The sequence below is a fragment of the Microtus pennsylvanicus genome, chromosome 11, assembly GCF_037038515.1.
Source record: "Microtus pennsylvanicus isolate mMicPen1 chromosome 11, mMicPen1.hap1, whole genome shotgun sequence".
Classification (NCBI taxonomy): domain Eukaryota; kingdom Metazoa; phylum Chordata; class Mammalia; order Rodentia; family Cricetidae; genus Microtus; species Microtus pennsylvanicus.
The window spans coordinates 55,292,788-55,311,366 of record NC_134589.1 but is presented as its reverse complement, the minus strand read 5'-3'; the positions used below and the strand labels follow the sequence as shown (position 1 = coordinate 55,311,366).

The window sequence follows — 18,579 nt, the reverse complement described above, 5'->3', positions numbered from 1 at the left end:
TGTCTGAGGAGAAGCAGAAAATGCAGGTAGAGTTCTCTCTTTTTTATGTCCAATGACACTTCCCTGCTAACAGGATTTATTAATGGGTATTCTGGAAAATGGTCAGGGCTCAGAGAGAGGGATTTTGGATGTCTGGCCTAGGAAGGATGGCATGCAAATATCTTAGTAAAACTAACAGGCTTCAAGACAAAACAACAACCCAAACTACAAGAAACACACACCCTCATTAAGACATTAAAAAGTTCAAATGACTTACAAGAGTGGAAGACTTAAGCTGTTATCAGACTTTTAAAAATATATACAAAGCAATGCAACAGCAAGGAAGAATGTTTGCAAAAATCAAATATATGAACCTAGAATTTTATTACTGAACCAACTTTCCTTAACATGCAAAGTCTATAGAACAAGAGCTTAAGATACAAGAATATAGGGAATTCTATACCCATAAGTGCTTCTTAAGCAATGTGTTGGAATATGAATTTTATCTAACTAATAGACAAGTGAGCAAACTGCAGATGAAAAATAATTCCAAATACATATTATATAGTGTGCATGTATATAAAGTCATATACATATATATTTATATACATAGTCATATTATGACTAAAATGTAAGAAAACAGAAGAGAATAAGAAAGTGAAGAGCTACTGTATGCATATGTGACAAAGTAGATAATATGAGTAAAAATTAAATGGAAACACTTAGGAGGTAGGAGACCTCAAGTTCTATGCAATCCTAAATACCTAATGTTTGTTAACAGTAAATTGTACATAAAATACAAATATTAAATAAAAATTATCAAGAAACTATTATTATTATTATAATTATTAATAGAATGTTGTTCCCTCATGGGTTCACAGAATAATGATTTCCAACCTTCAAAAAGGTAGTCTCAATGTGCGCATGTGTTCATAGAACACTGAAAATGAAAGAAAGGCTTTTTGCTTTTGTTTTTTGAGACAGGGTTTCTCTGTGTAGCTTTGGAGCCTGTCCTGGAACTCACTCTGTAGACCAGACTGGCCTTGAAATCACAGAGATCCACCTGCCTCTGCCTCCTGAGTGCTGGGATTAAAGGCGTGTACCACTGCCACACAGCTGAAAGTAAGTTTTAATTCTTTTAGTAAAGTAAATAGAATATTAAGCTTGAACATGGTAAAAAACCATTGATAATGATGCAAAAACCTAGTGAGATGAAGAATTCCTTCCAGAAATGCAAGACGGAATCAGTGTTAGGAAACCCACTGTTGTGGGTACCATGTTGACAGAACTAAAGAAGAAAGCATGGTTATCTTAAAGATGTTGACAACGCTTTCAAAGCAACTCAGTGCACACTTTGTGATAATACTTTTACAAGTCTTCATAAAATATGAGTGAGGGAGCCCTCTCTCGCGTCTTTCTACAGCTGCATATTTGCTTATTATCCACCCGGCTCTTGCTGTGCACTCTTCCTATCTCTCCATCTTATTCCCTAGGAGGGTGATTTAGGGACAGTCGAGGGACAGTCTCACTGACCAGCAACAAAGCAGGGCTGCCTTTCTGCATTGCTACTATCCAGCACTGTGGGGGTGGCATTAAGCTTGTGACGGCAGACAAGCCAGATTAATTAGATAAAAAGAAACGGCCTCCTTATGCATAGGATACGATAGACTACCTAGAATGTCAATGATTTAAAAAAAATCCAACAATAAAAGAAATCACCGAGGGGACAGGATGTACAGTGAGAAGAATCAATAATCTGCACCCACACAAATGTAATCAGTCACAGAGTGCAATAGTGCCAGAACCCAATTTACAAACACAGTCAGCTATGCAGAAATCAACCTGATAACTTGGGAGCTTAGTTAGCTGTAGTTTCCCTTCGTGGCATAGCTGAGTAAAATCGGTAGTTAGGTCCATGTTTGCCATCAGAGTCAGCTTTCTGATTTTGATAATTACACTGTGGTTATAAAAGAAAGAGTTAATGTTATGAGATATTCACTTGAGTATTTGGGGGCTAAGTGGCCATCATATCTGCAATTTATTTTTGAGAAAGCATGGAAATTTTGCACACACTTAGAAAAACATATGTAATGTGTCTATGTATACATTTGCACATGTGTACTTATATGTAAGGAGAAAGAGACAGAAAAAGAAAGAATGTTAAAGCAAATGTGACCAAATGTTAAAATTTGGAAATTGGAGGAGACTATAGAAATCATGAGTACAATTTTTATAAATTTCATGTAAGTTGGAAAGTAGTTTTAGATAACAACATAAAAAATCGACTATTGTCTATATAAACAATGACAGAATGGGTTGTTTCGTTTGCCTGTTTGTTTTTAAGTATGGATGAGTGTTTATCTGCATACATGCACACCATGTGTGTGCCTGGTGCCCACAGAGGCCAGAAGAGGGTGTTAAGGAACAGGAATTAAGGATGGCTGTGAGTCCCCATACAGGTTCTGGGAATCGAACACAGGTCCTATACAAGAGCAGCAAATGCTCTTGACCACTGAGCAATTCCTCTGACTCCAAACAGGATAGGTTATTAAGCATCCATAAAGGATAGAAAAACATTGAATACATTTATATATCCAGATATAGAGGCTCTACATTCAAGAGGGGATAGATGCTCTCACTGTGGCAATGATGTCTTCAGTGCAAGGATGTACCTGCCAATGGCCTCTCTCAATGTTGAACTTTTTACCCTCCAGAATGTGAGTGGAAAAAGTAATTCATAAATTACTCATCTTGTAGTATTATATCTAGCAATGCAGAATGAATAAAAACAAGGGACAAAATGATTAAGAAAAGGAAATTCAAGTAGAGTTCTGAGCAGTGATCTCTAGGTACAGTAAGACCATTACAGACTTGAGGAACAGCTGACAGAAAGGTCATAGGACTGACGCCCATCAAGGAAGTCCGTGTGTTGGCCAGAGTATAGTTACCAAGGAGGAACGTTGAGCAGTAAGCTAGGCAGTGTAGGGCCTTTAGTTTTTGGTCTTGAGTCATGCCAACAAACGAATATGGAAAGAAAGGAAAAGAAGGTACATAACATATTGACATTTAAGAGATTTTTAACTTGGTCAGCATTTTTATGATGGATGAATGCTGTTCCTGGTCTCTAATAGACAGCCTTTGAGGGGATATAAAATAAACAGTCACAACAGATGTGAGCTTGAGACTAAGGAGGTAAGATGTGGCGAGTCACATTAAATCAGGGTAGAGTAAGATCATTCTGGTTGCATAGAACAGCATAGAATGTGTAAGGGTGCGTTTTTAAAGAGGTTTTTGAAAGTTGTCTGGACAGGAAGCAAGAGAAATGTAGATTGTCATGATGCCTAAGAAGGGGCAAATGTGCCTAACGGGCAAGAGAAGGGAGCAGAATGGGGACAGCTTAGAGTTGACCATGAAAGGGACAACTGTGACAAGGATCATGAGCGGTGTCCAAGGCCTTGTTTGAGTGATCAAGCTGCTAGCGGAATGGGGACACCGGGGAGCCAAAGAAACATTGCATAGTTACAGACTTCGGCTTTTTTAAAGACAAAAGGGCCTCTTCAATGGGGTCTCCTGAAGATGAGAATGAGGCATCCTATCTAGAGAAAATGCTCAGACAACAGATTTGGGGCTGAGGAGTATAAAGACTAAAGCCTCCCCAGAGCCAGTCAGCTCACAAAGTGAGCCGAAGCTGCTCCTCTGACCGACTGCCATCATCTGTCCCTGCTCAAGGCTGCCAAAGACCCCGTGTCCTTTAGTTCTAGGCATTTGGGCCTTTCTCCGTGGAGCCTGACTGTCTGAAGCTCCAGCCATCCCTGACCCAGAGGCTCACAAGTTTGTCTCCCAATTCTTTCCTCACCGTGGGGCCGTTGCCTTCATCAGCAAGCACACAGGATCCTCTGTAAGATCCTCCTTCCACCCCGGTCTGCATAGCTGGCTCTTGCACCATGGCCCTGAATGTTAACACGGAATGGATTCCAGGCATCTGTGTTCAATTGCTCTTAGTGAAAAACCAGAAAACCATTATGCTCCCCCGGAATTACTCCCCCAGGCCAGGAGAACAAATGATTCACTGGAAAGCAACGGAGAGTACAAGCGCCGACATTTATCCGATTCAGGACTGAATACTTCATAAGCTCAGGGCCCTGGGAGGCCAGACTGCACGTTTAAGAACAGTTGGCAGAAGGACCTTGCGGGCTGAGGTACAAACTTCTGTTATTAACCCCTGGGGGACCACCTTTCTCTGTCACTGTGCTTACAGGAATAAGGGCTTCTCATCACTGCTCCGCTGAGTTGGAAAACAGGCCACTCTGAGAGTACATGGGGTGTTCTAACTCTCAGATCACCTCCAAGGTAAAACTCCCTGCTTCATCTGATGTAGCATCTTTATGTTCAGTAGATACCTGATCAACATGACTGCAGAATATCCAAGAAGAAGGAGCCTCACAAATCTCCGACTAGTACAAGGAAGCTGAGACCTAGCATGAGGGAACATTTTCAATAGAGACCATAGCTGAGTCTCCATGGACCACCAATCCGTGAGCTCATTCAACCCCTTCTAGTTCTGCTGTCTGGGCTACTGTAGGATGGATTCATGTGGGAGGAGACACTCCCCAGGAAGAAGCAAAGCCAAGGGGGTGACATGTCACTGCTATGCCCATCGCTCCCCGGAGGGAAAAGTCAAAGGAGGCTGACCATAGAGGTCTTTGTAACGAATGTTTCGCAATTTTGTTCCAGAGTAGAAAGGAAGTGGCTGATGTGGGCAGTGCTATCCAGGATATTTTAAATTAAATACGGTTCTTCACTGATACATAAAAATACAAAAACTAGATATATTAATGGGGTGATATAAGATATGCTGACACCTCTTTACAAGGTGTAATGGTCACATTATGGTAATACCATCGGTACCATTAAGTGTTTATGATAAAAACGTTTGAGTTCCCTTCCTTCAGTTTATTAAAGAGGGAGCACAATATTGTTACCTAGAGTCACTTCTTCATACTAAAGCACACGAGAACATCCTAGTACCCTCCAGCTGTGCCTTGGCACCCGCCCATCATCTTTCCCTATCTCTCCTCCATCTCTAGTCTTTGTAGCTTCCAGATGAATTTTTAACGCAACCTATGCTTTGTGCCTGGGATGATTTGGAACACTGCCTCTAACTTACCTCTCTAGCTCCAATTCCTGTGTCCTCCCCGCATGTATCCCGTGCTCTGGCTGCTTTGCTGCCCTGCCCCTACAGTGTCTGGAACTCTCACCACCCTGCCCTTTCCACATCCATACCTCCGTAAATGCTCCTGTACCAGACATGCGTTCTCCAGCCAACTCTCAGCTAGCCCCTCCTCTTTCCTCACTTACAGAGACTGTCTCAGCTCATTACCCTACAGGTGACCACTTGGGACATCGCCAGCAGTGGCCATGTTTTTCTCTCTTTAACCGTCCTGTTCTTCTTTTGGGGATCTATTGTTCAGAACTTTTTACTTACTTTCCAGAGAGTATATTGCTCAGCTTCTTAAATGATGATAGTGTTTTGCTCATCTTATTCAACTTACATATTAACATGAATGAAATAGGCAAACACTCATGCCTCAGTTGCCACTTTTCAATGGATAAGGCATTGCAATCCTAAGAAATGTCTGTGTATCACTCGTCCAACCTCAAATATTCCCCGTTCTTCAACAGTCTTCCTTCCCAGCCAGGGAAGCTGGCTTCTGATGTGCTTGGTATGACAGACAAATCTTAGACATGGCAGTGACCTTCAGATCACTCTGGAGATTTTACCTGGGATTTTAAAAGGGAAATTGTATCAGCATTGCTCAAATCTTCACGTGTATGTAAAATGATCTGCAAACTTCTTAAAATGGTGTTTCTGTGTCAGTTTGTGCTGGGACATAAGAGCCTGGATTTCTCACTAGCTCTAGCGCTGCCCTGTTGAGTATGCTTGGGTTATTCTACAGTCCCCTGAGAGGGCAGCGATAGGATGCTGGCCATGAGTCCTTAGTGTGCTAGTGCATGGGTTTCTCCATCAGTTCTCATATAGGAACCCAGAGAAATGGGTGGCATTATGATATTATTTTACCAATAGATGCCACTGAGATCCAGGCCACACAGGGGTAGTGGAAACAGGGTTGAGCATGTGTTCCTCTAGTGACAGTCTTCTTCCTGTCATTTTTTAACTTACAATCATCTAATGAGGGAAGTTTATAACAGTATTTAGAGGGAAGTATGGCTGAGCCTGAGGCTGTTACTCTAGGCAGAAAGGCCGAGAATTTACTGATTCCTCCATGCTAATAACTTGCATAGAATCCAAGCTTCAGAACAACATGGTTGTGATTAACACAGTATAGAAAGCCCATCCTCTAATTACTTGATATAGTCCATAGCTTGGCTGCTGTGACATGGCAGAGAAAAAGGGAGGCTAATTCCAAGAGTGGCTCATGGGCAGGGAGATTTCCAATTTAGATGACCAGTCAGCAGCACTAAGATCCGTGCTAGGAAGATAGGACACTGGTCACAAACTTACTCCAAACTTAGGCTCATGGAAAATAAAAGCATAGACATCGTACTAGCAAGGAATCAGTAAACAGATCACTAGCAGCCTGACTGGTTGGGTACGCCAACCTCCAGAAGAACCTAATGGTCTCATCTCTCCCAAAGAGGCTCTGAGAACAGCACTGCATTCAAAGTTGTAACAGGTTTTGTGTAAGCCTCCCTTCTGCCTGTTAGGAAGCAGTTAGAATGGTAGATATTGCAGAATAAGGAATGAACTCATCACTCCAAAGTCGCCATAGCCTTCTCTCATGCCCTACTACTAGAGAACATGGGGAATCGAGTGGTACCCAAGTGTTCTGCTTTTAAAGAGGACATCTGTATTGAGAGGGATGAATTAGCATTTCCTAAAGCAGGGAACCTTTGCCGCACACCCTGATGCTGAGCCTTTGTCTTCCACTACCTCTTCTTTCCAGTAGAATATTCTACAAGCCTGGCATAATTAGTTACATAGGCCAATGATGGTGGGTCTACCAGTAAGCATTACCCAGGGACATGTGTGTCCCAGGACTCAGAATGTAGATTAAGTTTCAACAACACCATTAATCAAGGCAAGGAGTAACAGAGTTCGGCTTAGATGTCACATGAATATATCAAGCAGTGTGCCATTTCAACCCAATCCTTTCTCAGAATGACTTGAGCCCAAGAGGAACAACATCCATTTCCTTGGCCAGATTTTAGCCTGACTTCTTTAATGGAAATTAACCTGTTTCCTCATGTAGGTGCAATGAAAACAAACAGGTTTGTGCTAGCCCACAGGTAGACTTTGGGTGGTTCAGGAAATGCATGTAGGATGTTGTAATCCTCATATTGTTTTCCATGGTTGAATTGTTGCTGGTACTTCTCTAGGTAGGGACAGAGTTCTGTACTAGACGGAGGTGAGGGACAGTACCCTTTAAGGTTCCTAGAGGATAGTAGTGTTCTTGTCAATAGTGGTCTATGGACCACATGGAGAGCTCTGCAGGATGATCACTGTTCAGAACAATGGAAGAACTTGAAAACAGAAGATCCCAACAGAGACTTTCAAAGATATTGTGGTAGGTTTTGTTCATCTGAAATATTTGGAGTTTATTTGAAAAGCGGGTATGTAGGATGTCAAAAGATAGGATTCGCTGGCACACAGAATTCTCAATTAGCTCCAGTCCATCCTTGATTGTAATACATCAACTTTAACAAGAAGATATCATGTGAGGTTGACTCAAAGATTATAAAACAGAATCAGATGGTTGGCATGCACTTTCCTAACCACGGGACTTAGGGATGACCCTGTGTGCAGTCTAGGACCATGTGAAATAGACTGGAGTAGATCTGGACACTCCAAACCAATGACTGATTCTTGGTATTCTGTCATTGCTCAACAGTGAGTAAGGCTGGACTATATAAGGAAGTTGCCCCATGTGTACAGATAAGACAGCAAGGAGTGCCTTAGGGTCATGGTGCTTTGGGCTGTGAATACAAGAGACCCCCTGCTCTGCTCCTATGGGCCCATACACCCTTCCTTCATAGAAAGGTACAGTATAGAGTATTCCTAGGTAGTATCAGCTTCATACAGGCCACTTGCAGGCAAGCTGGTTGAGCCTTCTCTCTTTCTTGCTATTCATCCTGCCTCACTGTTGCCATAGAGACTGAGACGCCTTCTGAGCTTTGTGCTTTATCTGGAGTCCAGCCTTCAAATACCTTAGCACAGTTCAACCCACTCACTCCCCTGGCTTCTGAGACTGTGAAAGTATCTAAGCTGGATTCTTTCAGTCAGATGGCTCAGGAGTCTTTTTTACCACAGTCGATTGGTGATTGGAGGGCTGATGCTCAAATTCTAATGGGTGAATGGCAGTCTAGCTTTCCCTGGAGGCCCACGCATGCACATCCCATTGTTTATAGACAAGAACATCTGATTTCAATCCTTACAGAAAACAGAACCTCCCTAGCATTAGACCACTGCACAGGGGAAGCACGTCAGCCTGGCCACAGAGTGGTGTGGGGTCAAACCAGGAGGTGGGCCTGGCGAAGGGTAGCAAGAAGACAACAGAGAGCTCGGACACAGGAAGGAGTGCTGAGTGGTGCATGCTCAGTTGATGCGGTGACTGTGTGCGGAAGGGGATCTCTGGAAGCAGCCTTAACTTCTCTCTTCCTTCCAGTCACCCAAGAGCACAGTAGTTTTGTGGCCCTGGTCATCATCCAAAGCTATGGATAGATATGGATGGAAAACATCATGCCTCTCTGTATCCTTCCCTCCCCTAAAAGAGACACAGCAAATGCTGGCTTCAGGGGAACTGTTTCCCATTAGGGTGCCTTTATTCCCTTTCCAAATGTCCCTCCTGTACCACAAAATCCCCTTCCCATCTCATTGACCATCTCGTCTCCTTCACTCTTCTTGTTACGTCATTTGTCCAGAATCATCCCTGGCTAAAATCTATGCATTTCATGAATTTTAAAGCTGTATCCTGGCTTTATTCCCTTCCCAGGGAGTCAGAGATAAATCAGGTATTACTTGTACAATCTCTAGAATTTCCATAGCCCTACCATGGCTCTTGCTCAGATCTGGGACTTAAACTGCCAAAAAGACACATTGTCACTTTCTTTTTTTCTAAGATTACTGGCATCAGGGCTATGTGTTCCACAGCTGAAAACCCCATCAGAGTTCTTAGCACTTCCTTCCTTCTTTTGTTTCTTGCCATAGACCCCATGATGTGTCTTGCTGGACATCAGTATTGATCATAACCAGCCCCTTCTCCAGCAAGTGTTATTGAGAGAAAAATATCTACTCAGGAACTCCCAGTGAGATCTAGAAGTATCTTTACTGGGCAACACCTCTGACATTCTCCCTAAGTCTCCATCTCCCAGAGAACCGGGAGCCACCCCAGTACCTTCTGCAGCTTGTAGCTCTTCTGACCTGCTTTCACCTGCCTGGGGGGACAGGTCTCTGTTCACCTTACCTCAGCACCCATCCCTGGCAGGAGTAACTTCCTCCTACAGTACTCTCCAGACTCGTCTCTGTTGCGCTTCTCCTATTTACTGTGAAGACTTGACTTTGCTTCCCCAGTGCAAAGAGAAGAACCTAAGGGTGCGTTGTATTTTGCCTCCTATTTGCCTCCTGTTCAACAGAGAGTTCACTACTTGCTATTATGGTTTGAACCACTTTCAAAGGGTTGTGGTAAGGGTGGAAAAACCACACAGTTGAGAAGTCTTGGTAAGTTATTGGATTCTGTATAAAAAACATACTCATAGCTCCACTCCTTGAGGTTTGTGTAATAGAAAGCCAGCCTTTAAAATGGTCTCCAAATTTCCTGACCCTCCTGATAATTCTTGTTTCTGGATAGTCATCTCCTATCCTGAAGAGAACTGACATTTATACACTCTAAGACCTTATGAAAATGGTGGTGTGTTTAACCAATACATTTGGTCATAAAAGACACTGGGGCTTATGTCTTTTTTCTCCTGTGAATCAACCACTGTCGGGATATCCAGTCAACACATCCCTCAAGCAGACCGCAGAGACAGTGTGATGGGAGAGATGGAGGCCTCCGGCCAATATAGCACCATGTAAATATGACGTCTTGGAATTATATTTGCCAGTGCCAGTCAGTACTTTACATGACCGAGTCCTGCCTAACTTGGTAGCTGAAAACTCACAAGAGATTCTTCTAATTCAGGACCTCTGAAATCCCCAACTCACAGAAACCATGCTTCATAATAAATGTTTATTTTACTTTAAAGTGTTGAGTTGAAAGCCTTCTGATTCACGGCAATAGGTACTGACCACTAAGTGGATATGTAGGGGTTGGTAACTCCAGGTTTGCGTTGATACAAGTGTCTCTATGATTGTTCTTTTCTGTGTTGAACTGTGAAGCCCGTTCCCCCATCTGTACCAGCAGCCTTCATTTTGATTCTGCAACTCTTAATAGCCACAAATGCCACCTGTATCCTCAATAAACTTTATTTAGACACAAAGAGACAACAGAAAATACATACACAGATACAGTTATCTTTTTCTCTATAGGATAAACACACATGACAGGGAATTTCAAAAGTAGGAGCATTGAACCGGAAGAAAATAATGCAAATACCTTGTTCACTCACACTTGAAACAGACACAGATTTCAGAGCAAGACAGAAATGGAACATCCCAACCACAGGGTTCACATTTAATCTGTAACAGCACACAGGTGTTGGGAAGGTAATCTAAGGAGTCAGGGATCCAGAGACAGAAGGCTCACAACACTAGAAGGACTATTTAAACAAAAGACAGAATCGGGGAGGATTCCATACCCCTGCACAGATGCTCTGCAAGCTGCCAGCTAGGTCGTAAAGCAGCTTGGCAGAAACGCTAGCTTAGCTTTCATCTTGCAGCTTGAAGGTTTGAACACCCTCTACCTTTGTGCCCACATCACAGAGGTTTACAGAGACACACCGAGGATGCCTGAACTGTCCACATACACGCTGGCTTAGAAACTCACAGTACAGAACATTGACATTGGGTATAAGATAGGGGTTTTGCAAGGGGAAGGGGGATAAGGGAATAACAGCCCAGAGACAAACACACATTTTACAAGTACTACATCCATTGGTAGCATTTCCCACCATGATGCCTGTGGTCCCCCCTCATGGGGAGCCACCAGCACTTGTGTCCCCGTCATGTACAGAGTGGGATGGGTGTCTCTTGGAGGTCTGTTACCATCTAAAGTCATAAATGTGACTGCCTGGTCATCTCTGTGCCCAGGACATGCTGCCATGGAATAACCCCATATATTCCTGATTCTAGTAAGCCTCGGGACTCCACACCATCTTCACACTTCAGACTGGGGTTCCCTAGGCAACCTCTGTATTTTAGTAAAAAATTGTTTCCACTGTACCCTTCGTGTGTCCTCTTCCTAACGTGACAAATCCAGATGAGATGAAGTTATGGAGATCTGGTCCTCCACTTCGGTAAGCATCCTTCCCATAATGCCCTGCAAGAAGATGGGCAGAATTACCTGACACGGCCATGACAGCAACACAGAAGACAATCACAGCTCCATCTTGCCCAGCAATGGTGGTGAGCTTATATTCAAAGGTCAAATATATATTATAATAAATATAATATATACACACACATATATATTACTGAGAATATATTGCTGTATATATAGACACATGTGCACATACATTATACATACACATCTTATGTGTCTATATATTGACAAAGACTAATGCCACATTGAAAGTAGAAGAAGAAAGGGAGACACGTGATTTGATTGTGACATTTCTGAGTGACCACAAAGTACACTAGAATGTTACTTTATAGATGGTCCTCAACTTACATTGGGGTTGCACCCTGAATCAACCCATGGCAAGTTGAAGCATCTAAAGTTGAAAATGCAAAACACTGTAGCTTGGCAACACAGCACAACAGAGTGTCAGCTGTTTCTGCTGTGACCACAGCTGCCAGGCTGCTATTGCTCATGGACACTACCCAGCATCACTAAAGAATACCATACTGCAGCTTGGAAGCCCAACAAGAGATGAAAATTCCAAATGTAAAAGTATGGCTACTGACTGTGTACCATCACGAAGTCCATCAAGTCAGACAATGAACCAAGGGAGGACCTCTGTACTTGCCCACCAACCTTTCTTAAACTTCACAGGTTTCGAGGAAACAATACATTAAACACAATAATAGGGCTGTAAAAATTCAAGTCAGTGCACTGCAAAAAGATATTAAAACATCGAACGAAAACACAGATTCAGGCTGGAAGGATGGTTCAGTGGTTAAGAGCACTTGTCTGCACCCACACAGTTAACAAGCATTTGTAATCCAGAGAGTACGACACCCTCTCCTGGCCTTTGTGGCCACTGCACACATGTAGTGTATAAACATACATGCAAGCGAAACATCCATACACATAAAAATAAATAAACAAAATTAAAATTTTCAACAACAACAACAACAACAACAAAAAACCACTGTAAAAACAGAAGATGCACAGATACTCTCAGCTCCCTTGGAGAAACTGGAGCATGGGTTTACCCAATGCCTCCTTCTAACATTTCTGTATTTCCCAAATTCTTTTCTATAACTACTAGGTTGTTTGTCTTTGTTGCCTTGTATCTTTGTTTTATCCCTTCCAGAGCATGGAGGAATGGGCCTGATGGCAGTGTCTCTCTCTCTCTCTGTCTCTGTCTCTCTCTCTGTGTCTCTCTGTCTGTCTGTCTGTCTGTCTGTCTGTCTGTCTGTCTCTCTCTCTCTCTCTCTCTCTCTCTCTCTCTCTCTCTCTCTCTGTGTGTGTGTGTGTGTGTGTGTCTGTCTCTGTCTCTCTGTCTCTCTGTCTCTCTCTCTCTCTCTCTGTGTGTGTGTGTGTGTGTGTGTGTGTGTGTGTGTATCTATGAATCATGCACAACCTGTGGGACCACAGACTGGCAACTTAAGAGCAACCCAGCAACAGCTGAGCTGGCAGGCTTCGGAATGGTGGCCATAAAACACTGGCAAGATCTTTATGTTTTCCTTTCTTGACTCCCTGCAATAAAACTGTATCCCCTAACGGGCAAAATACAGACATATGCATTGAGATAAGGAAAAGACAAGGGCAGGTTGAGGACTGTGGGAGAAGAAATTTAGAGAGAAAGGAGTAAATATTCTCCTTCTGACATTCAAAGGGGAATCTATGATGCGCTTGAAACCTGAGCATTGTAAACACTGTACAGCACGAAGCCTTCCCGGTACCATCCTCAATGCACACACAAGGACGGAAGCAAGTCACTGCGCATTCATACCGCCACAGTGTGGATTACACATTGAACGTGTACTATATAAAGTTAAAAGGTTTCTGAAAATGAGATATTAAATATGACAACAGCATTATAAAACTTCAAGCAAGTGCATTAAAAAGCAGGACATGATTGAAAGAAAATGCACATGTATCTTGTCAGCTGAGAGCTAATTATTTCTCTTTTCAACTAGTCATTATTTTGGAAGTTGTTTATTCTATAGTGAACACACAATTCTCTAATACAGACTCAAAAATAAATACCTAGAAAGAAAATACCCTATGTCAATAAGACAAACTTCATATTTCTTAGCAAGCCATGTTCTAGAGCCTTCGACACAGGGTAACTTGGGAATCACGTGGAACTTTCAATTGCTCAGATGCCCAGACAAACTTCAGCCTTTCTGACACAGTCAATGAAGCGGGACTATTTGAAACAAAGCCCTCTTGGTTTCTAAAGAATGACCAGTGTTGAGAACTGCTGCCTCAACAACCCAAGATGAGAGATTTATGTGAACAGGAAAAGTTGATGACCCCTTGCGGGGGTGCCCATTTAAATGCTATTTATGTTGAGGGCTCCACCACTCTTCCCCTGGGAGGTGAAATCTGTCCTCAGTTTCTTCCTTATCCCAGTTCCCAAATCTAAGTGGGCATCAGAATACTAGAAACACTTTAAATAGATGGATTGAGCAGACATGAGACAGGATTCAAGAGTTGGCAAATTTTCTCAAGGGCCCTGGGTAGGGCTAACAAAACCATGAGAATCCTGCCACTGATGTCCTTGACCCTGAAACACATTACATCATTCGTTCTTCAGCTTTCTACAAGGGAGGTACTTGGTGGAAACTGTGGAAACATTTCAGAGTTCCGTGGCATTGTCAGCCCCTGATGAAAGGCTTCTGCCAAAATCTCAAGCTATGTGACAGCTGCTAGCAGCTGGAGACATCGTCTTTCTCAAGAGGAAGAGGGGTGCATGGATGGTGTATGCTACCAACCAAAGGAGCATGAGGACCCCTCTTTTGCAACAAGCACCATTGTGGTAAAGGAAGTAACAACCCAGAGCAGTCATAAATGTGGACCTCATTAATTCAGAAGCTGTGGTGCATCCTGCAGAAATTTGGGCTGGTTTATTTTTGTGCTCCTTATAAATAAAAATTTTGATAAACAAATCAATACTAAGGAAGATGGCCCATAAAACAAAGCCTTGCTGTTTACAAATCATTCTTATCTGTCAGATGAACAAGGTCCCTCGGGACTAAGTATTGCTCTAGTGCTCCAGGGCTTGCCTGAAAGGGAACTGAAGCTTCTGGATCGCTTGCTGCAGGCCAGGCAGGGGGACAGAGACTCTGCAAGCATGGCTTCTGAGACAAAAAGAGGTAACCTTTTAGAGTATCTTAGAGTTTACTCGGATTCCTTTTTGCAGAAAAATCATTTGAATCAATACTGCCTGCAGGTCATTTATTATGTTTATTATTTTTAACACTACCTCCCAATTTTATTGGTGCAAAAACTGAGGCCAATGGGCAAAAGCTTGGAGGTTCCTAAGCTTGCACTAGTCCTTTGACGGTAAATACAATGTGCATTCTACTATGGATGTCTGGCTTTGCCAGCGCCTCGTAAGAACCCAAGTTCCTGGAACTAGTCAGCAGCGAATCTTCAATCCCACCCAGGTCTGAAGCTTTTCAAGTCCAAAATCATTCTGCAGCCCTCGCCCCAGTGGCTTCTCTGAAGCACAGCTGTGACTTTTCTCCAAGACAAACAGTGAAAATGTAAGGATGAAAATTCTAGGTGGTAACACACAAGTTCATGGGAATTGATTCTGAGTGGGAGAAAAAAGTAAAAGGCACTGATAGCTAATGAGGCAGAAGCATTGTACAGGATGAAAAAATTCTGGGGTCAATTCAGTTTGCAGAATTTTGGAAACCAATCCCACAGACTCCTCTTTGTCTTCTAACAGGGTCTCATAATGGAGCCCAGTTTGGGCTCAAAGTTCCTAGACTCCCACATCAGCCTACCTACTGCTAGAAATAAAGGTGTGCATCACCATCCCAGCTCCTCTGTGATCTTGAAAGGCATCTTCAAGGACAGATTTTTGGAAATTAGCCTATGAAGTTGAGATGGAAAGCACAGTGACTGCTTCAACCTTGGTTTGCTTGATGGTCCTCAAACTTGAGCAAGCACCCAATTCCCCAGGACAGTGCAAAAGATCACTGGGCTTCAGTCTTACAATCTCCTAAGCAGGAGGTTAGCCCCGGTAGCTCTATTTCCCACAAGTTCTTGAGTGTGATGATCAATCCCCACTGTCAACTAGACTCTACTTAGAATCACCCTAAAGATTGGTGAGACACCTCTGGGTGTGACAATGAGGATGTGTCCAGAGATAATTAACTTATGGGAAAGACTCACTCTGAATGTGGGTGGTTCCATACCATAGGCTGAACATCTGGAAGGACTGGGACTGAATGTGGTCAAAGGAGGCAAAATGTGGCAAGCTGAGCTGCATTGCCCTTTCCTTCCTGGCCCACTGTGATGCACAGACCCACTGTCATGCCTCAATCACTCTGGATGGAATCCTCTAAACGGATCCAATTCTCCTTTGAAGTTGTCTCTGTCATCTATCTGGCCAGAGCAACAAGAAGAACAGCCAAACACCAGATAATACACTATGTCTCAAAGACTGTATCTTGTGATTATTACGTGGGAATGAGTGACAGTCAGTCTTCAGCTGGACCATGAGACTAGTCCAGAATGACATAAAAGCCTCTGCACCAACAAGGGAAGAAGGGCTGATAAGAAGAGAAGCCCCGTGCAGGTGGACAATCAGAAAAGAGGAGTCAGCGTCTCTTCTGTGCCATGATGATGCACGGAGCTGATGGACTGATGATATGAAAGATATGAGAGGGTACCACCAATTTCACAGGATGTCACTCAGACAACCAATCCTCTCCTCCGTCCAGTAGAAACAGACATCAGTCTCTGCCTATCTGTCAGCTTCAAGAGCCAGAGGACAAGGGAGTGCAGGCCTTCTCCGAGCAAACTGGAATCACAGAGAAGCAATCATGCCTGTTGGAGCTAGAGGTGGAAGTAGGCAAGATCTTTGTGAAGTATGTTGGCAAAGAAGAGATAGAGTCCCCATGTCACAGGACAGGAAAACGTACAGTCTTAGCCAGGAGTAAAGGGGCACCAGGCTTCAGAGCGTGTATGCTACTACCTGCTGAATGCAACATGGCAGAAGAGCCTTGAAATGACATCTTGACCCCAGGTACTACCCTGAGCCCTCATCTGAGCTATTGACAACTGCCTACAATGCACTAATTTTAGTTCCATCTCAGTCTCTACCCAGGCTGTCTTCCTGCTTTGACTTCAGAACTCCATGACCTTCTCAAATCTTTCCAGGAGCCATGAGTCAGAGATAGGACAAAAGGGAAACTGTTACCAGGCATGGGGCTTTTAAAGCAGAGAGGTCCTAGACTGAATTTCCTGGACTCAGACTGTCCTGCTGGCTCCGTAAAGAAAAGGCAAGACAGATGTCATCCTGTAAAGGAGAGTTGCTGCAAGAAACGGGGGGAAAATGGGATAGAGGTTAAGAGCACTGCCTGCTCTTCCGAAGGTCCTGAGTTCAATTCCCAGCAACCACATGGTGGCTCACAAGCATCTGTAATGGGTCTGGTGCCCTCTTTTGGCCTACAGGCATACACACAGACAGAATAAGAGAGGCTTCCTGACTCAGCTTCAGCTGCAAAACCCTGCAGCTCATTAAGAGGTCCTGCCACGAAACACTTAAACAGTGTTGACGAAAAGCTGAACACATGCTTTTCAGTTTTCAGCCGTAGCAGGAAAAAAGCTGCGCTGTTTAAAAATGCCGGCTTTCTGGGCCATCCTGCCAGGGCAAACTCTGACTGTTTGAGGCAGGAGGGCCGGCTACCGAGAGAGGACTTGAGTGTCGTCTGTTGTAGCTTGCTGGCTGGCAGGGACCTTGAAATGCTATAATCGTGGCTGTAGCCTGTATATCCGCCATGAGGCTGGAAAGCTAAGGAATGGACTGGATCTAGCTGGCAAAGCCACGGCTTTAGTCCTACTGAGATTGCTTGGCAAATTAAAGACTCACGTGGTCAGAAAAAGAGAGATATACAGTAAAGAGAGATTCAAAGACAGAGAAAATTTCTGAATGGTTTAAAGTGTGTTAAAAATATATGCAAGCTGAAAGTTGAAGTTCTTAAAGCAAAAAACAAAAAAAAGGAAGAGAGTTGTTGTGTGTACACACCTTTAATCCCAACACTTGGGAGGCAGAGGGAGATAGACCTCTGTGACTTCAAGGTGTGGTAGCACACGCCTTTAATCCCAGTGCCTAAAAGCCAGAGACAAACAGATCTCTGTGAGTTCAAGTAGTAGCAAACACCTTTAATCCCAATGCCTGGGAGGCAGAGACAGGCGGATCTCTGAGAGTTCAAAGACAGCCTGGTCTACAGGTCAAAGATATGCGCTCAAAAAGCAAAAAGTTAACCTAGGAATGTCACAGCTTAGATTCCTAAGCGCCTAGTGATTTAAAGGCGCAAATCAAAAGTGCTCCTGGATAGTAAAAATTTGCAGATTCACAATAGGACAGATTCAGACCATTAAACGAGTCACACTGTTGGATGAATGTACGTTGGCTTGGGAGAGAGAAGAAAAAGAATATAGAGAATAAAGTTAATGGTTTAAAAAGAAAAAAGTAAAAGTAAAGTCTTTAAAGAGACAGAATACAGATAGTTATAGATATAAATAAAAATAAGCCGCGTAAAAATGGAAAATTCAAAGAGAGTCTGGATTCTTTGTATTATTGTGTTTTCTTTAAAATTTTTGACTGTGAAGGAGCTAAGTACAGAGAGACATTTCATTATATGGGCTGCCCAGTGGAACCAGAACGGATATCATGAGGGTATGATTTCAGAATTTGGATCTAAGGATATGATACTTTGGAAAAGAGATTCTTCTTTTGTTTTCACAGAGGATGAGACTCTATGGATTTCTTCTATTCCGATTTGGTATGATGGACCACGTCCTCCTGAAGGGTTGCTGTGAACATCTTCAGAAAATTGCTTTGCTCAACTGCCAACTGAGATGACCCTGGCACACAGGTTATACCATGAAAGACCTAATTAACGACGCCCCCATTCAGCAGGAAGCAGTTTGGAGAGAAAAAACTGCGCCCATGTTCCCAAATATGGTTTATAAATGTTCTTTTACATTTAAAGGGGGATATGATATAGATACGAATAATTTGCATTAGTATAGATTTTGCTTTATTGATAGAGATTTACGGTCAATTTTG

At 43.0% G+C, this 18,579-nt stretch overlaps 1 protein-coding gene across 3 annotated transcripts in view; it reads right to left on the bottom strand.

The window, feature by feature from the left end:
• Nucleotides 1-18,579, bottom strand: part of Shisa6 (shisa family member 6) — a 294,162-nt gene that overhangs the window by 150,407 nt on the left and 125,176 nt on the right. For 2 of the 3 annotated variants that reach the window (XM_075992134.1, XM_075992133.1), the window contains one exon: nt 11,379-11,474. The exons of the other annotated variant lie outside the window; for it this stretch is intronic. In XM_075992134.1, coding sequence (XP_075848249.1) covers nt 11,379-11,474 — 96 coding nt within the window. The remainder of the gene's footprint in view (nt 1-11,378; nt 11,475-18,579) is intronic. 3 annotated transcript variants of the gene reach the window in all.